Below are 21,124 nucleotides of genomic sequence, written 5' to 3'. Positions count from 1 at the left end.
CAAGACAATCTGACTGGACACTAGATCTTCTGACTTTTACCTTGTTGAGTACTGGATATTTCTCATTTCTCTAAGTTGTCTTGACCTTCATTCTGGGATACTAGGAGATATTTTGATCCTTTTGGGTCTCACTTTCATAATATGTTAGGCAGGTCAGAAGCAGCACTCATTTTTAAGGCCAATTATTCCTCAACTAACGAGGCCAGACCTTCCTGGGATCTACCCAATCATACATTAAAGTAGGCTGAATAATGGTCATCTAAAATATCAAGTTCTAATCCTTGAAACCTATAAATGTTACACCTTGTTAAAAAAAAATGGGGGTGGGGGGATCTTTGAAAATGTGACTATTTTGCCATGGGGAAATTATCTTATCTGGATGGGTCCTAAGACCAATTATAAGTGCGGTAGTGAGGTAGAGGAAGATTTGACACAGGCAGAAGAAGAGGAGGCAAGGTGACTATGAGGGAGAGAATGGAATAATGCAACCGTAAGTCCAGGCATGATGTCAGCTAAAAGAGGATGGAAGGAGCAAGGTCTCCTCTAGAGTCCTTGGAGGGATCTATGATCCTGCCAACACCTTGATGTTGGCTGAGTGAAACTTACTTCAGATTTCTGACTTCCTGAAGTGTGAGAGAATAAATTTATGTTGTTTTGGTCACTAAGTTTGTTGCAGCGGCAAGTGCAACAGACACTTCAGAGTCTGAAGTGGTCAGACTCTGCCTCAGTACCTTCCCTCTATGCATGTATAGACATGCATAGACTATCGAGACATTAAAGCTGGAGCACTTCTTTTGTTTTCTGTCTCTCAGGGATTACCTTCTTTCATTGCTTAATGTTCAGGATCTTTAAAACTGTCGTTTCATGTTTATGTCTGCTTTTTTGGGGGTTACTTCAGGCAGGACAGTTAATATGGTCCCTATTATTCCATCTTGGCTGGAAAATCCATTAATGTTTGTAGGCATCTTCCTTATTTTTTTGGTTAAACTTAAATGAATGCACAATGCATTAGGGCACTCTGGAAACCAAGGTATACAGTTTATATTTACTACAGATTTTTAACAAAGCATTATTTTTAGGCACTGAAAATATAGAGTAAATAAAATGTCAATAATGTTCAAAGAAACATTCTATCACAAACTACTTAGAGTTCATTTTTCACTTATCTTTATATCACGAGGGGGCACACAGCCGATACTTATTAAAATAAACTGAGTTACTAAATGACCTTTTCATTTAAAAATAAATACGTAAGGCTTAGTGCCGCTGATAATAATTTTTACTGAAATAAGAGAAAACACTGACCAAAGAATAGACTTGATCCCAAAAAAGTGATGAAGTTTAAAATTTTGAGTAACTGAAGAAAATAAATAAATAAAAAATAAAAAATAAAATTTTGAGTAACTGAATTAAGACCACATTTCAGATGAAAATGAATTAAGAATATATTCGATTGCCCATTATTATTTTTTAATACAATAACATTTTACTAGTGAAAGGAAACAGTAAAGAAAAATTTTATCTTCCCCATAAAAAGCAAAAGTTTAATTCAGACACTTAGGAAACTTCAAAAAATATTTCTACCCAAATATAAGTGGAAATTTATATCTAAAATATCAGATCTGTAATTGATTCATCCTCAAGGTTTATTATATCATTAGAAGTACATTTCTAGGACAGTCTAGCTTACTGAGATAATACTAACATCTGGCGGTATATACTCTGTTAAGCATTATGCTAAGCACTTTATGTGCACTATGTTTTTTAATCTGCATCATATCCTATGGCATGGACACTTTTTAAAATCCTATTTTGAAAGATGATGAAGCTCAGAAATAGTAAGTAACTTGCCGAAGGTCACATACTTGTGTAATTATTAGCAAGGATGGGACTTTAATTCAGTCTTGATGCTAAAGCTCATATTCTAAAAATGAGCCACAAATTCATTATAAGTAAGTAAAATAGGGCTAATTGCAAAAACTTTCATTATAAAGTTCCCTTAGATAATGGTTTTCTCTAAGTATTAATTGTTTTATCTCGATATAAGAGTACTTTTATTTTGAAAGGTGAAATTAAACTGATCATTTGTAATATACAGCTGATCTTTGAACAGTATGAAGGTCAGGGGCCGAAATGTCCTGCACAGTCAAAAATCCATGTATAACTTTTGAATCCTCCATAAGTTTACTAATCATGTACTGCAGACCTTACTGATAATATAAACAGTGGATTAGCAAATATTTTATGTGTTATATTATAAACTGTATTCTTACATTAAGGTAGACTAGAGGAAAGAAAATATTAAGAAAACCATGAGGAAGAAAAAATACATTTACAGTGTTATACTGTATTTACTGAAAAAAAATCTGTGTATAAGTGCACTTGTACAGTTCAAACACATCTTGTTCAAAGGTCAACTGTATATACAAGTTCATAAGGCACTTGAATATTAAAAAAATTTTGTATTTAAAGAATGTAGTCTTTCATAAATAGAACAAAAATATTCAGAGGAAAACTATAAAATATTATTTTTTCTTATATGTATCTACATCCTTATGAATACAGAGTATATGAGAAGGGATGATGCAATGTGTAGATACAATTATTTGCGTATTAACACACCTCCTTAAAAAGGATTTCTTTGTGTGTGTATAATAGATATTTACTATATGTGGAGAGTGGGTATAAAATATATGTAATATTTCATATTTCTCTGCCATCACCGGGTAGGAAAAATATGGATGAATGAAGTAAGTCCCCCTTACAACAAGAGTCAGATGAAGTTATTTTATCAAAAGTCTCAAAGCAAATGCTCTGGAAAGGCAGGTTTTGGATTTTCCCATATAGGCACATTTGTATACTCCTGAGAGCGTAAGAGATGAACAAAAGTTAAGGGACATTAGAGAATATTTCATCCCTGAATAAATTATAGTAATATTTTTGTTATTTACCTGAAGATTTTCACAGGTCTCTTGACTGTAAGTGAGTCTCTGGATTTCTGTAGGTGAAACAAGATATAAAGCTTGTCCATTGTTGGTGAAGCAGAATGTTCTGGCTATCCGCATGTTGGTGAGGGGCAAGTAATACACATCCAGTAGAGGCCTTAAACTTGGCAAACTTGAGAAAAATATTAAAAAGTGGTTAATAATAAACAAGGTAGGTTTGGAAAACAGTATGGAGGGTTTTCAGAAAGTTAAAAATAGAACTATCTTATGATCCAGCAATCACACTACTAGGTATTTACCCAAAGAATACAAGAACACTAATTCAAAGGATACATGAACCCTTATGTATACTGCAGCATTATTTACAACAGCTAAGATATGGAAGCAGTTTTTTTGTATCAATCCATCTATGTATCTATGTATCTATATATACACATGCATATATGTATATATGTGTGTGTGTGTGTCATATACACACAATGGGATATTATTCAATCATAAAAAGAATGAAGTCTCGCCATTTGCAACAACATGGATGGAGCTGAAAAATGTAACATGTAGTGAAAGAAGTCAGTCAGAGAAAGACAAATACCATATGATTTCACTCATATGTGGAATTTAAAAAGCAAAACAGACAGGCAGAGGAAAAAGAGAGAGAGAAATCAAGAAATATTCTTATTTATAGAGAACAAACTGATGGAAGATGATGGAAGAATGGGTTAAAGAGGTGATGGGGATTAACAACGGCACTAGTCATGATGGCCACTGGGTGATGTATGAAAGTATTGTAGCACCATATTATACTCCTGAAACTAATACAAAACAGTATATTAACAATTGGAATTATAAAAAAAAATAAGGAAGGTAGGTTTTAGTTTTGAACAAAGTATTACAGAAGGCAAAAAAATGGCAGGACCTTATAAACCTTTATGATTTAGAATACTTGAGAGGGAGATAAAACTAATTTGTGTTCTTCATAAACTTGTTTACTATTAACTGAATGAAAATAAATTCTCAGTGTATATGACTGTAAACAAAAGCATTTAAGTGGGATATCATTCTGTAGTACTATGTTTTAAGGGTGTAAATGCCATATTTGTTTTCTTTAAAAATCTGTAACTCTTACCTAAAAGTCATAATATGTCCATTGGCACAGAAACAGGCAAGGCAAATACTGTTACTCAATGCTACAATATCTCCACGAAGCACAAAAGAGGTCTCTGTAATGTTTTGCTTGTAAGCACAGTTCTGAGTTGGCAGTGAGATGACTTTTGCTTGCTTTTCAGAACATATCACTGCATACTGGTTTTCACTGATTTCCTGAGAAGAGGACGGGGACACGGAGACAGGCCGTCGTTTTTTTAATTTCTCCTTTTCATCTTTTTCTTCAGGAACATTGTGTTCTCTCCAGGATTCATATGCAGGTGGCACTAAGCAGCCTGTGGTATCCAGGAATGCCATTCTCAGGATCGCTCCTTTTAACCTCAATATAGTACCTAAAATATGGAGGTGTAGTAGATAACAAATATTTTAAACCTCACAGCAAATAGGTCTATTCCAACTGTGACACATGGTAGCCATTCAAAAACATGTAGAATGCATATTATACTGAAATTGTATACCAGCTTACTAAAGGGATTCAACCTTCAAGAATGTATCTGAATCCAGAAAAGAAATCAACATTATATGCCCCAACCAGATAAATACTGGGATGCCCAGAACTATGTCTTCTCTCTTATCTGGCAAGTGTACTATCAACAAATTTGAGAGCAAGTGGATGGCATCTTAAGGTTGCACTGTCCAATATGGTAGCCACTAGCGACATGTTGCTACAGAGCCTCTGAAATGTGGCCTATCCAAATTGAAGCATGCTGTGAGAGTAAAATACATGTCAAATCTGAAGACTTAGTACAAAATATAATTTAAAGTAAAATATCTTAATAATTTAAAAATAATGATTACATGCTGAAATGAAAGTATTTTGGATACACTGGGCTAAATAAAATGTTATTAAAATTAATTTCACCTTGTTTTTTTTTGTTTTTTTGTTTTTGTTTTTTTACTTTTTAATATGGCTATCAGAACATTCCTTATGTTGCTTGTCTTTCCAGGTTTTTTTTTTCCCCTATATACAGAAGATTAGTAAGATTACCATCACTATGTAACCTTTTCTAACAACTAGGCATACAGAACATACTCAAATATTTATTGAGCTGAATGAATAAATCAAACTGTTTCTTTGATGTAAAGATAGTTCATAGATTATCATTAAAATCATAATTACATTTTAAGTTCTAAGTAATGTTAAAGTCCACTGTATAAACAAGGGATGATACACTAATGAGGTACAATCATGTTTTTTTCTATCTAAATCAGCATAAATTAGTAATGAAAACCAGATTTTTCAGTTATTTCCAGGTCAGGCTCCACATATATTTGATGAAATTTAATCTTCTTTTCAATATATGAAGGTCATAAATTCTTTCTTAAGTTCTAATAAGTCACCTTTTCCCAATACTTTAAAGAAAAATAACATTTTAAGACTCCACATTTAGATATTAAAAACAGCCAACTGTATGATGCTTAAAAAAATACTTTTCGCTTTTTCTCCTAAATATGGTATCATTCTTTTGTTTACAGAACATAGCATTTTAAGGTACCCTAGAATGCATTAGAACAGTTTTTTTTTTCATTTTCTAATGTAGTAATCATTTTAGACATGATCCTAGAGTTAAAAAAAAAATGCAAAACCTAAATGGCTGTATAAATAAACAATATTCTGGAATCTTTTTCCATGGATTCCTTCATTAAAAACAAGACTATATCTCCATTTAGTTTACATTTTAGAATTCTTAGATCAATTCAAAAATGAAAAGTGAAGGCTTCTACTAAATATAACAAGTCAGACCTTCAATATAAGTATAGCATGAAAGTATACTTACCACTTGGAGAGACAATTACTGGCTGAAGAAGCCTTTGCTCTCCTCCTGGGGGAAGGTTCAGTGCAATGACAAGCACTGTTCCCAATGTAGTACCAACCCATAAACATGGGGAGGGAGAGGAATCTGCCTTTCGGGTAAAAGTTTCACAGAAATGAAGAGCAGAGATTGCTTCTCGAGATTCTTTATCAATGCTGGTTACACTGGAACTCCGTGATCGGCTGAAGGAATTATCTTTTATATCTGAAATGATTTAAAATGATGTGAGATTGCCCAAGTTATAAAAGATCATAAAAACTTGGCCAAATACTTAGTCTGCAAAAACACAAAACCTGTAGCATATTTTAGTTTTCTTTTAATTGAAAAGAAAAACAATTTACTCTTTATGTTAATTTTTTCCTTTGCTTAAATATAAAATACAAACAGATAAATTCACACTTCTCAGAAGTGAGCTGGGTGCATTCCAGTAAAGTTTTGTATGTGTGATCTGCATGGTTTTTAATGCAGCACTTTGTTTTGTATCCTGGTTGCTTTTCTAATCTTAGACCTTACCACCTTCTTTTCTCATGATGCTGTTTCTTCCTTTGGTAATATAACTTCATGGCTGGGTAGAATTAGAAAACTATGGGCATTTTCAGTTGTCTACATTTTAAAAATGCACTTAGAAGTAACTCTGATTCTACCTTTAAATTTGTTGAATGAAGAACTTTTTTTCAAATATGTCCACATGAAAGCCTTTAAGCCATAAAAATTTAGCCTTCATTTTTCTCAAAAGACATTTTAACTGTAATCAACATTCATCCAAGGCATTTTACATCAAAACATATTAACTGGCATCTGGCTTATACTTAATTGCATACCAGGTATAATCCCTTTATCTGGCTCTTTCTGTAATGACAGGGATACTTCAACATTAAACTAATAAACCCTCTCTTGTCTTCAGCTACCTTCTTCACTGTGGCCAACTGCAAATTTACCTTGAGCCTTGGCCTCTTTTCTCTTGGAATTGAATTTCCAAATTTATGGGAATTTTTCCTCTTATGTCTCACTATGCAAAATCAAAATACATAATTTCCTCAAAGTTCCAAATTCTTCTAAAGGCACTTATATTCATGACAATCTTGTTCTAGGGAACAACACTTAAAATGAGTTTCAATTTTGCTCTTCCCTTTCACTTTACCTATACATCTGATGGGATGCCAAGTCCTGTTATTTTATTCCAGTGTTATTTCCTTCTTTCCACTACCAATCAGCCTCCATTACCCTTTGTTCAGGCCTTTATCACCATTCATCAAGACTGCTGATAATTCCCAAGTGGTCTTCCCACCTTCATTCTGTCAGGCTTCTAACACAACTCAATCAAATTTTATAAGGTACAGTCATAATTCTATCACTTCTATTTAAAAAATCTTCAGTGGTTCCTCTTTATTTGATCATGTTTAATATCTTACTCAAGTTTTTAAGATTCTCTACAAAATACTTTCAACTCTTTCCTGGCCCTATCTTCAGGACCTTGTGGGAATAAGCGGTGTCATTTATTGCTCACCAGACATTCCTTGCACTCACCTACTTCACACTTTTGCTTGTTATTTTCTTTCTGACTGGTTCCTGTGCCTCCCCCTTTTCTCGATCTGTCAAAATTGTGCATAATTATATGCCACTTAGGTACCATCACTTTCATGAAGTTTATCTTGAATCCTAAAACCATGTATGGTTGGTTTTTCTCTACTTTGAATCTCGATAGCTTTTCTCTCCCATGGCACTAATAGTATATTTGTTCTGTAGTTCTTTCAGAGTTGTCTTAGGCCTACTCTAAAGTGACTCTAAGTTTCTTGAGTATAAGAGCTGTGTCATTTTGATACCCTACAGAGTTCAGCATAGTGCCTGGCTTAAAAAGTATCCAATAAATACTTGCTGAAGGCAGATCCATAGTTGAAAGTATCTAAAGGTGTGATACATTAAAATTTCCAGTAGTTTTTACTGTTCACATCTAATAAATAGTTCCTCAAATCATATGCTTTCAATGCTATCATGAAAGAAATGACTTCATGCCATAAAAGATAAAAAAAAAACAACACAACACAGTCAAATCTTCTAAATTGTATTTTATTAAATAGAAAAGGTATAATTGAATTCTAACTATATCCTCTAAAAGCTTTTGTAATTAAATTTAAATTCAGGGGCGCCTGAGTGGCTCAGCTGGTTAGACTCTTGATTCTCTTGATTTTGGCTCAGGTCATGCTCTGAGGGTCCTGGGATTGAGCTCTGTGTCTGGCTCCATGCGCAGCGGGGAGTTTATTTGTTTCCTTTTTCCTCTGCCCCTCACCCTGCTTCTATTTGCATGAACATTCTCTTTATCTTTGTCTCTCTCTCTCCCTTAAATTAATAAATAAATCTTATAAAAAATTTAAATTCATAAATTGACGAATATTTCCCCAAATAATAATTATAGACAACAAAATTTTGATTACAGTTAGCCTCTGAAAATAATAGAGTTACTAGTTATGGCAATAACATGGACAATTTCAGGGCAGCCTGGGTGGTTCGGCAATTTAGCGCCACCTTCAGCCCAGGGCTGATCCTGGAGACCCGGGATCGAGTCCCACGTTGGGCTCCTGCATGGAGCCTGCTTCTCCTTCTGCCTGTGTCTCTGCCTCTTTTTCTCTCTCTCTCTCTGTGTCTCTCATGAATAAATAAATAAAATCTTTTTAAAAAAATAACATAGGCAATTTCAAACTACAGTTCCTAAAAATGTTTTGTCTGTTTTGTCTGTACTTCCTGTTAAAGATTTTGACATGGCAAAAAAAGAACTATTTCCTGTAAATGAAACAATTTTTTATAAGCAACAGCTCATTACTGGATGAGTATGTAATATTAAATATATAAGCTGATTCCAAATGTTAACTCTAAAGTTTTCAAAGTTATTTTAGTAAAATAATAGAAATTTTCCTTATTTAAGATTTTAAGTAATCTCTATACCCAACATGGAGCCCAAACATACAATCTCAAAATCAAGAGTCTCATGCTCTACTGAGCCAGCCAGGCACCCCAAATAGTAGAAATTTTAGATGTAGTTCCCAATGATAAAAAAATATTTGTTACTTTAATAAATCATACACATACCAGGTGATTGGACATATATTTTCAGTTGTGGCCCAGTGACGAAGATAGAAATCACTGAAAATTTGATAAAATTTGAAGGGCATCTAGGTGGCACGGTTGGTTAAGCATCCAACTCTTGGTTTCAGCTCAGGTTGTGCTCTCATGGTCATTAGATTGAGCCTCATGTCTGGCTCTGTGTGCAATGCAGAGTCTGCTTAAGACTTGCTCTCCCTCAGCCCCTCCCTCTTGCCCTCTTAAATAAATAAATTTTAAAAAAATTAAAAAAGAAAATTTGGTAAGATGAATTTCATTATAAATTCATCTGTGTAAAAATTCATACTCTTCTCTATTAAAATTACCATAGGTAATTCACAACTATCTGTACTTCAAATGTAAATTCATAGGCCAAAAAAACAGTGTTTTGATTTAATGGACTAATTTAACTATATAAAATGCATAAACTACAACTGCATTTTATTATGACTTCTCTATAAAAGTTAGCTTACCAAAGAAACTCTTGAGTTTAGATTAATATGTGAAAATGAAGTGAACCTGTATCAATCCTGAACTTACAAAATCCTATCTGCCTAGAACTGTTTGAAATAAAGTTAGAATTTTTAGTAGTTCAAGAATTACAACTTGTACTGACTATTGTTAAATCAGATGTTGTGGATCTTTGTGGCTGGAATTTTAGAAATTGGGTGAGCTAAACAAATGGAACAGAAATTGTAATTTAGATTGTAGTAATAAGAGCAGAAATGAAAATAGCTACCACTAAGCAAGGCCTACCATGTGATATACACTCTCATAATACTTTACATTTATCATTCTATTGAATCCACAAAACAAGTGAAAAGTTTTATTATTTTAATTTAATGAATAATAAAATAGACAAAGCTAATCAGTGGAAGAGTCAGAACTTGTGTCATGTCCAAGTCCAAAACTTTCTCAGGCAACTCCAGATAGACAAGGAGTTAGTCAAACCACCAAAATACAAGGGAGGGTTTTGGTTATTATTGACAATAGTTTTTAAATACAAAAATATATTTGAACATGTGATGTTACTGGAAGCTCTGAAATCAGGTAAAATTTGTTGTTAATTCTTCCATCCAGCTGTAGGTGTTACAAGCACGTTATAAAATCACTATCATGTTACTCTCTGGATGCCTAGATCATTTTAGTTGCATATATTACCCTCTTCTTTCCACATAGAAACTTATATAACAACAACATTTTATTCCCCCCATCAAAACATAAAGCCAAGAGAGTAAACTAGGACATAAGACTAATTCACAATAAGGTATAAAAGTCTAATTTTTTTTCTTCTAGTTTGATACTAGAAAGGTAACATCAGAAATCTAACAATGTCACGCATGCGACTGGGCCACGAAATGCAGCATGGTGAAGTTATAGTCAAAGTGGAGTGTTACAAGATTTCTTCACAAGCCAAAGTGATTTCTAGTTACAGAAGGTTCCAGAGCTAGCCCAATAGCCTCAGATGCTTTAGGACCATCTGGTAGCTTGCTTGAGCCTATCAATAGAATTGTTCTTCCCCATCGACTCCCCAGCCAATGTAAAACAATTACCAGATAAGAATCTCTGTCAAAAAATAGTTCAGCAGTATAATGACTTGAAGAGAAAATTACTTCATTGAGACTGTTCCAAGGTATGTATCAATCAGTTGTAATTGGCTAAGGGCACCAAAATACATTGGCATGTAAGCTAAAACATGAACTGAATAAAGATGATTTATATAAAAGCATGGAATATATATGCTGATTGAATTACTTATATAATTTATAAGTGTAATATTGTTTTTAAAAATAACTATGGCATTTTTTTTTACTAATTTTAAAAGTACTTTTACATGTGTCTTCTCAAATTCTTAAGATAATAGAAGATACAAAACCATTTTAACTAGCAGTATTTAGTTATTAAAATCACAGGCCTCTGAGAGTGATGAAAACTTTGCCCCTCAGATACGCTTGGTTTCAAATTGTATCTTTCATTTATATAGTGGAAGGAGCGATTTCCTTCTCAAAATATATGTTATCATATATTCTAGGATTAATTCTTTTTCCCGTAACACCAGTGTTACTACAGAATTCTACTAAACTGTTTTTCCTTATGTTCAGGATCAGACCTGTACTGCTGACAATGGAAGATTATGCTTACTCACTGATAATCATACACTAACTGAGATAAGAATCTGATTTGGAAATGCTAAATTAGTACAGTGAAATGGACAACACCTAAGTTTGCATTATGCATAAAAAGGCAGTTAAGGAATCTAGAGAATAAACAGTGAGATGATAATGGGGGTGAGCAAATGTAAGGGAGGAAATCTAGTTATTTCGAAGACAAAGGCAGGTGAAATCATCTTCACCTAGTCTACTTTTTATTTAAAGGCAATCAAAATTTCTGAAATTGAAAAAAAAAGTGAGTTTAAAAAGAAAGGCTTCTTTATTTTTATCTTTACTGAAATGTCATTTGTCCCTATTCTGTGTTTTCAGGGAGCTGTTTTTGAGCCGAATATAAAGCAAAAGGAACATGTAAATATATTCATTCTCCTTTCCTAGATTAGGTGCATAGACAGTACTACAGAAAAAGAAATATTTCCCAACTTATCACCAAAAATAATGATTGATATGAGAAATTTATTGTAATACAGAAAACTAATTTATTGTGAAAACATTAAATTCTTGTAAGTTTATAAAGTTCAAATAAGCTTTCAGATGGTTAAATGAGATATAACAAATTAATCTGAAATTGCACAAATTTTAGTCTTATGCTCAATCTTGTTTAAAGTATGAAAGCTGAGAAAACATGTAATTTCTGTTTGCTTGAATTTATAATCTTTTATAATTTATAGATGTCATTCTAGAGGCCATTAATCCTTAAACACCTTAGTCATTTTAAACTTGATTTCTGATTTCTAGTCTACGGTAATTCTAAATCTTTTGATTTCCTTGTCTTCCCCTTGAAGGGAGTTTAACTACAATGGATTTTATTTATTTATTTATATTACTTACCTAAGTCGGGCTTTAGGTCAGTAGGCAAGCTTAACTTCCTTGACATCTTTGCTGAAAAATAAAATGCATTTTTAAAGTTCTGAAGAATATTTGATTCATATTTGTTAATACCAACTGCTCTTCCAGATAGCAGTAAATACTTTTATTACTAAATCTAGATGCTAAGATAATTAAAACACGATTAATAATATTATGGGTGGAAAGTAAATCTTGTTTCGACTTTTTAAAAAGTTTGTACTTACTTGATGTAATATCTGTGTGCTTGAAGCTGTTACTTCAAGAAAACTTTTTAATTGTTAATTATTTCTTAGGTTCACAAGAAAGGGTTAGTCTTTCCTGAGAAGCAAAGTTATTTCTCAGAAAGAAGGTGTTGCAGGTAAGGCCAATAGAGGCAGAAGACTGAGTTTGGGTAGTTGATATAATAAAATCTTTCCAGTTCCTCAACCTCATAGCTACTGGGTTCATTATTTTTTTGTTAATCTCTAGAATATAGGACAACCTCTATCTAAGATTAAATTTAAGTATTTGATTGTATCATACATACATATGGATTCGTCTCTTCTTCATGTAAGTTAATACTTCTTATACGTCAGTGGAAAAACAGAGTCATTCATACTCAATCTAAAATTATGGGATTTACAAAAATGTAAACTATCTTTATGTCATTTCTATTTAGCATCAGAATAAAAAAGACTGTATAAACTTACTGGAATTCACTTTCCATCCTCAAAGTCAGTTATTGCCTTAATCTAGGAAGTGATTTAAAGTTAGGAGTTGTTTAACTATATGATGTTAGTGGCAGTGCATGCGTAACAGAATAGTGCTTCCTATGTACAATTTTGAACAAGCACTTGTTAATACACGAATGCATATATTGGGTTAAATTTTGGGCTGTTAAGAGATATTTAAAGCACAGACCCTGCTAGTCCATAAGGGCGCCATGTAAACAAAGAAATCCATAGTATATAACTTCCACATCTAAAAAAATGACAAATCCAGTATTAGGAAAGAGGCATTAGGCAAACTGGGAAGGGATGGGGGAATCAAGTTCTCATTTCTAAGCTTCATCAATCTAATCATCCTTTAATGAAAAAAAAAATGAGTCAAATATACAATCAGTCCTATCCCATTTTCACCCAGAAATAATTATTATCAGTCAAAAGATAAAATGTACTACAAAACTAAACTAGCCAATGAAATCTGTGGTTAGTTGCTTTCATATAAATGGTTGCCATTGTATTTAATATTCAATTCCCTAAAATTAGAAGATATCATACCCCCAAAACTATCTTCTAAAATGCAATATTAAACACTTTCAAAAGAATTGAGGTTTTCACCAAATATCATGGGTACAACATACACAGACTGATAAATAATATCTATACAATATTATATGTTATCCGAAACAGAAAAATCAGTCTGGTAGAGTCTAAAGACATTAATCAGATGATGTGGCTGCCTCTCTAGACTTCAGTACTCTGCTTTGATCCAGCTATTCTTTCAGGCCAGTGATTATCAAAAACTTGAATGTATACTCCAATCACCTGGTGATCCTATTAAATAAGATTATGATTCTATACTCCTGGACTAGGGCCTGAGATTTAACACTTCCAACAAGCTCCCAAAAGATGTCAGTGCTGCTGGTCTATGAACAAGTTTGAGTAGCCAGGTCCCTAGACTAAAAGAAACTTCAGGATAGGATCAAAACTAATTGAGCAAACCTAGTATGCATATACAGTTAGTCCATAATAAACATTCCCTGAACAAGCTTTAATAAATAGTTTCCAAATGTAGAAGGGTAAAGAATAGTGGTTGAGACTGGATTTGGCATCAGGTCAAACCTGAGATGGAATCCACTTCAACCAACTACCAGATGTGTGACCTTAGGCCAATCACTTTGCCCTTAAACCTGAAATTTCCTCATTTGTTAAGTGAGGATAGATAGTAACACCAATTTCATAACTGTGAAGATTATACAAGATGATGTAAGCAAAGCACTGAACAGAATACCTGACATACAATATGGATTTGATAAATGTTAGTTATTAATAATAAACAAATGAAACGATTTCTAAACGAACTATAAAATGCTATACAAATGAACTACTAATACACTGTAAACAACCCAATGTTCCTTTATTCTAATTCTATGATAATACTCCAAGTAACTAAAACAAGAAAATTGGAAACAACAACAACAAACCCTTAGGACATTAAGTATAGAAGAGTATGCTATGCACCACTGTAAGTTCAACCTCTTTTAAGTTTGTTTCAAAAAGTAAATTCAATATACAGCTATAATAAAGAAATAAATAATATACAAGCTATTTCAAGTTTATTCTTCATTAATGAGAATAGAGTAAGTAAATATTCTGTTAGAAATGTATTCTTTAAAGATTTTATTTATTTATTAGAGACACAGAGAATGAGAGAGAGAGAGAGAGAGAGAGGCGCAGAGACACAGGCTGAGGGAGAAGCAGGCTCCATGCAGGGAGCCTGACATGGGACTCGATCCCGGGTCTCCAGGATCACGCCCTGTACTGAAGGCGGCGCTAAACTGCTAAGCCACAGGGGCTGCCCTAGAAATGTATTTTTTGAAGCTTTCACTCAATAACCATATACATATTCTTGCCAAAAAATTTCACTAGCATGAAATTTCCTTCTGAATTTCTTAAGTGTATGCTTTCTATCTCCTTCAGCATTTTATACTAGAAATTCTTTTATATAAATTCTCAAATATTTAAAAAAATGTAGGTTAATCTTTCCTGTAAAATACAACTTTTTTTTTTTAATACAACTTTTTTGGTCTAACATCTAACACTACTTAATTTCTTTACCATGTTAAAAAGAAACCCTGAATATAACTAACTTCTGAATAATTCTTCACTTGGTCTAATTTTGACATTTTATTGAGGTTTAAAATCACACGCAAAAATGCGTAGGCAGATTTTCTGACTACAGTAACTACTCTTTAAGTGTCACAAAATGATTCAATTATAGGGTCTAATATTTCTTCCTAAAACACTTTGCAATGAGACCCACAACTTGACCATGAACTCAATTATAGTATTCAAAAGATAAGATCTTTAAGCCACACTGCTGTAACACTGTGATATAATTTTAAGCAATCTCCTTGAACAGAGAACTTGAAATGACATGTGTTAAAGGATTAACCTTTGCTATTTTGTGTTAATTTCGCTTACCAATTAATATTATAAAAAAGAGAAATAATAATTTTAATGAATAGAGAAACATTTTTGTTACACTAGAGGTGGGGACCAGGAGAGAGGGATACTTATTAATCTATAAAACATTTATTGGGCACATGCCAGCCATGTGCCAGAAGGCAGGGATTTCCTGCCCTCTAAGAGTTCAGTCTACTGAAGGAATGAAATAACTCCACTGCACTGTACCAAATACTAACAGATGTAAGCAAAAGGTGTCAATTAGAGTACGCTGAATTTATAACTTTCTTACCCTGCAATACTCATCTAACACCATGGGATATGGAGATAAAGCCAGTAAAGAATAACTCAGACACCATACATTTTCACACAACTGTGTGTTCCTCACTTATTTGTTGACCATATTTTTCTTCTGGTGTAAAATTTACATACAAATGAACAAATCTTAAATATACGTTGTTTTGATAATGCACACACCTAAGTGATTCAACCCTTCACATGATATAGAAATTCGTCAACATCCAAGAACGGTTATACATAGTCTTCCCAATCAAATCTTGTCCTCATCCCTAGAAATATCCATTGGTCTGATTTTATTTTCTCATCACAAATCAGTTTTGCCTATTCTAGAACTTCATATGCATGAAATTACATGGTAGAAACTCCTGTGTAAGGCATCTTTCACTTGGGACAATGTTCTTTATCTTCTTCCCAAAATATTTTAAAACTTACATTTTTTCTTCAATATATAGAATTAGAATTTTTAGATGAAAAACAGTTTCAATCAAGAGATTCACAGGCATTAATAGATTAACACCTTCTGTCTCGTCTCACATGCATTTTACCTTTAAGCTTTTTCGAATTGTGTGTTCTTTACAGAAAATTTGGAAAATATAGAAACAGAAAATAAGGCCATCGTGAATGCCCATAATCAAGAGGCAAGATGCTTGCATATTTCCTACTTTTTAAGATCTATTTTTAATACACAAATCTGTATCCTGCTTTATTCCCCATTACTAAAAGAAGTATTTTCTCACATCAGTTGTTATTATTTTAATGGCTGCATATTTATATGAACACTTACTGAATAAGGTTTTTTCTAATACCTAAGGCAATAAAAGTGTACGAAAATATTTTCATATATTTTGATTATTTCCCTAGGATAGAGTACCACAGGGGACAATCATTTCTAGTACAACTTTCCCCAAACCCCAAGGTCTTCTCAAGTATGTCTCTAAGAAGTAGCTTGTTTTCCTTTTTAAAGTTTAAAAGAAAGGCATATGAGCATATTTCACAAACTTCTGTTTAGCTGAAGACAGAGAAAAACATGCCATCTGAGAAAATCTGGTAATATGTACAAGTCCCAGCTCACAACTATATCCCCTCAAAACTCAAGTCATTCAATTTTCTTATAGCATTGTGTGTAGCTGAGAAATCTAGAGCCAGACTGATTATTGTCTACCTTTGAATGTAACTTGTCTATTTTATGGCAAGGGGAAGAGCAAACGGAGGACGTGGGGAAGTATTTAGCTCCTGGGCATTCCTCACTGTATTTGTATTTTTCTGCTGTCAGGTTCTATAGTCCTTTCTTCTGTAGTCTCTATCCAGTGATAGAGACTCATCTGGGTAATTTTATCGTATCAGATACTGAACCTTCAGTACAAGAGTTTTCATGTTATTCATTATAATGTTGCTATTTTCTCCCCTACTGCTGCTATTCTCTGTTTATTATGACTATTTTTTTCTTTTCAGTAGAAAAGCATATTTTAGCCCTACTTTAAAAATCCTTGTCTGCTAATTTCAGCCATCTAGGTTGTCTTGAAATCCGTCTCTACTAATTGTTTTATTCTTAATTATAGGTCACATTTTCCTACTTTTGATTTTGAATCTTTATTTCACATGCCTACTAACTTTTGATTGAATGCTGGACCACAGTGGATAATGTGTTGAAGGGAGGTTGTATTATATCCTCCATCTTAGTAGGTATTGAGATTTGCTGTGCTTTGCAGTTAAATTACTGGTGGATCCTTAGTTTAATCAGGTTTGGTTTTATTCTTTGCTAGGGTGGGTCTATTTCAGTTTGAATTTAGTTCTAAGATATGGCTTTTATGCTAAGAAGTAATCATGACTCTTCAAGAGTGGTCTTTCTGGGATATCCAGAATGGCCAAGGTGTTCAGCAAGGTCTAATGACAATTCCTGGTATGGCATGACTGCTGATACCCTTGTCAGCTCTCAGCCTCATAGCAGATGGTTGCTGCTAGGCCTTATACAGTCTTGCCCAGCTTTAGACTGGAATTGAGTTAAATCTCACAGACTTCTAGGAAAATCCACCCCCCCTTCCTATCTAGTACACTATTCTCACAAATTCTAGTCACTTAAGCAGCCCAGAAATCCAATCTCTGCCTCCTTAGCTTGATCAGACTGCAGCTCCTCTTGAGTTCTACCCATCCTGCACTGCAACAGGAAAGTGTTCCCATGGCAGGAAGCGAGGGAGGTCATGGGGCTCATGTTATATTTTTCCTTTCTTTTAAGGATGGTAGCCCTGCACTGCTTGCTGCAATGCCTAGAAAGAAGAGCCCATACTTTTTGACTAGTTTTACAGATTTTTTTTTGTGGAAGGCTAAGTCCCAAACCTAAAGTTGAAGTTTAGACCATATGTTTTTATCATTTGATTTTGTGACTTCTAGGGAATATACTTGTTTTCAGGTCTGTTTAATCACCTCCTTGATGGCAGGTCCACAAGAGGCAGGTTGACATCTGGAGAACCTGTAAATCCTCCTAGTGTATACTCTGTATCCTGGATGAAGCAGTCGCACACTTTATCCAGCAATTATTGCTGGCCATAGTTTTACTTCTTAGGAGTCTCAGAAGCACTTGCCAACCCAGTTACCTTGTCAGCAGATTTCACTGCATGTTTTAAAAGAAATTCTGCTCATGCTTTGAAGTTACTCAACTCCCACTGAAGCTTTCAAATGGAAGACAATTTGAATGAATTCTTGGAAGACACATAGTCTGTTTTTCTCTTCTTCAACTGTGTATTCTTCAACTCTTGCTCCTTGTACTCAGTATCTTCCTTGTTTTGAAATTTTTTTGTCACTAGTGAAAAAAAACTAGCTCTATTTCCCTATGCCTCTGTCCACAGCAGAAATGGTGGGGATGACAATAAGGTTTCTTCCATCTAAAGAAAACTGGTATCAGAGATCTGTTTTGGCAGGCTATACACTTGAGCCTCTGCTCTCTTCTTCTTTTTTAAAAAGATTTTATTTATGTATTCATGAGAGACACAGAGAGAGGCAGAGACATAGACAGAGAGAAGCAGGCTCCATGCAGAGAGCCTGACGTGGGACTCGATCCCAGGTCTCCAAGATCATGCCCTGGGCCAAAGGCAGATGCCCAACCGCTGCTCTCTTTTATAAACTGCAATGAAGATAAACTAACTGGTTGAGTACTAAAGAGCTGCATTTGCTTGGTAGGAATTAATGAAGTGATGCATGATGACAGCAATCATGTCTGCAATGGTAGTTTCAATACAAAGGAAAGAAACAAATCTCAAGAGCACTGTTTGGACCACGGTACCATAGATGACAGTTTTGTCATGGCTGATACTTGTTAGTTCTTTGCAACAGTACAAATCTTTGTAAAGTTTCTCAATTATGGAGATTCATATTGCTTCTATGAAATTAAACAGATATTTTATAATTCTCCTTTAATTTTTCTATCCACTGTGTTCCACATCTTATTTTTCTAAGGAAGGTTTCTTAAAAGAAGGGAAAACAGAAATACAACTTCTGCTTTTTAGAATGTGACTTTCATAGTAAACAGTACACAATAACAAGTAAAAGGACTATTATGGTAGTATGAAGATGCCAAAAAAACAAAACTTTGTTTATACTGAGGTTTGATAATTAAAATAAAGTGACAATATCACTTTTTACCACCTGCAGAGATCCAATGCCACTCTTTCAAAGCAAAATGTTGAAATGCATGCCTATTAAATTTTTAAAAATCAGAATAGTAAAAAGACTGATAATCAGCTTATTTAATATGGCAAAGATCCAAGGCGAAAGTGGGACCAAGAAGTAGAAATCCTTGCCACTTATCACACATTATTTTAATAGCCATTAGAACTAATAATATCAATGTCTATCTCCCATGTTAGAATATAAATTACATGAGTTTGGAGATAAAATTTATCTTGCAAAATACTGCATTTAAGTATGTATATAGCACTTAAGGTGTGGTCAATGAGCATGGTGATAAGTGCATAAGTAAATGAATCAACACAAACTGTCATTGGAATTTTACTTCTACATAAAGAAGCTGAATTTTCTCACAAATGATTTGAAGAAAAAAAGAGGGCAAATTAAACACAGGCCTATTCATCAGAAAGATCACTTTTGAAATTTGGAACACATAGCCATTACTTAGAATGGAAAGGAATCTTTAAATCATCTCTTAAGATTCAGCTATAACAAGTTCTTTTAATTCTTGAACTCCTATAGCTTTAGTCTTCAATATTTTTCCAGTTTCTATTTGCTTTCCATAAATTCATAAAACTTGATGCCTAGGATATCATAATAAACTCTGCATTTTCTACAGAATAAAACCCTAAGTGTTATAAGCTGAACTGTTCCTCCAAAATTTGTATGTTGAAACATTAACCTTCAATTCCTCAGAATGTGAGGTATTTAGAGACAGGGCCTTTAAAGAGGTGTTTAAGCTGAAATTATAAGACGATTAGGGGCAGACCCTCATCCCATCTGACTGGAAGAGGAAATTTAAACACACAAAGACCACAGTTGCACCTGCATAGAAGGAAGACTATGTGAGACTCAATGAAAAGGTAGCCATCTACAAGCCAAGGAGAAACCAAACCTTAATATCTTAATCTTGGCTTCTAGTCTCCAGAACTACTCCAAAGGAGATACCTTTTTGTTGTTTCAGTCACCCAATCTGTGGCATTTTGTTATGGCAGCTAATAGCAAACTAATACAAGTAACGGTAGAGCGTAAATTGCCACATTAATAGTATTTTTGGTGGAAAAAACCATTTTCAGCAGCTGGTGATTTAGCCAGCTGGACTAAGCTTAGATGATCACAGCTTTGTTGGCAACATCCGACATCATAGTCAGGAGCCAGCTGAACATATGACTTCTTCTCTCTGTTGAGCTGGATCAGGGTGTTGATCTTGGCCACACCAATGTCATAGAGCTTCTTCACAGCTTGTTTGATTGGGTACTTGCTGGCTGTGGCATCCACAATGAACACAAGTGTGTTGTCTTCTTCTTCATGGCTGATTCAGTCATTAGAGGGAACTTGATGATGGCAAGTGGTCAAGCTTGTTTCTCCTGAGGGTGCTCTTTCAAGGATATTTGAGCTATCTTCAGAGATGCGGTGTCTTGGGCGGTCAGAAGGCAGGTGATGTACGGATCTTCTACTTCTTCTTCTTCTTCTTCTTCTTCTTCTTCTTCTTTTTTTTTTTTTTTTTTTTTTGTTACTGTGGACATCTTTCAGTACTGCTTACTTGGCCTTCAAAGCCTTTGCTCTGGCTTCAACTCCGGGAGTGTCAGAGGCTTCCTTCTCCCTTCAACGCCATCTTCATGAAAGGGATCACTATATTAACAGTTCTACTCAAACGATACTTGACAAAGAAATTATTTCAGTAATTTAACTTTAATTTGGACTAATTTACTTTACTTTTGGAATCAAACATAAGTTATTTCTAGAAAGACCATTTAAAAAAAAAAAAAAAAAGACCATTTTACATTTTTCCAACTTAAGAAAAAGTTCAAGGAGAAAGAATTGCATTTACAGGAAGTACTGAAATATAAAAGACAAACAGATATTGCTGAGATTTTATTATGAAATTTGACAGAAGATACATTCTGAAATAAAATTAAAATACAATACACACTATGCCA

General features: G+C 33.9%; 1 protein-coding gene across 4 annotated transcripts in view; it reads right to left on the bottom strand.

The window, feature by feature from the left end:
* STXBP5 (syntaxin binding protein 5) overlaps positions 1–21,124 on the bottom strand; it is a 168,151-nt gene that overhangs the window by 22,080 nt on the left and 124,947 nt on the right. For 3 of the 4 annotated variants that reach the window (XM_072827159.1, XM_072827167.1, XM_072827177.1), the window contains 4 exons: positions 12,019–12,069; positions 5,888–6,127; positions 4,072–4,441; positions 2,952–3,117 (listed from right to left, as the gene is read on the bottom strand). In XM_072827159.1, coding sequence (XP_072683260.1) covers positions 2,952–3,117; positions 4,072–4,441; positions 5,888–6,127; positions 12,019–12,069 — 827 coding nt within the window. The remainder of the gene's footprint in view (positions 1–2,951; positions 3,118–4,071; positions 4,442–5,887; positions 6,128–12,018; positions 12,070–21,124) is intronic. The other variant, XM_072827186.1, reaches the window with a different exon arrangement.

The sequence above is a fragment of the Canis lupus genome, chromosome 1 (assembly GCF_048164855.1).
Source record: "Canis lupus baileyi chromosome 1, mCanLup2.hap1, whole genome shotgun sequence".
In the NCBI taxonomy this organism is placed as follows: domain Eukaryota; kingdom Metazoa; phylum Chordata; class Mammalia; order Carnivora; family Canidae; genus Canis; species Canis lupus.
The sequence above is the reverse complement of the archived record's forward strand: the minus strand, read 5'-3'. Positions and strand labels throughout refer to the sequence as shown.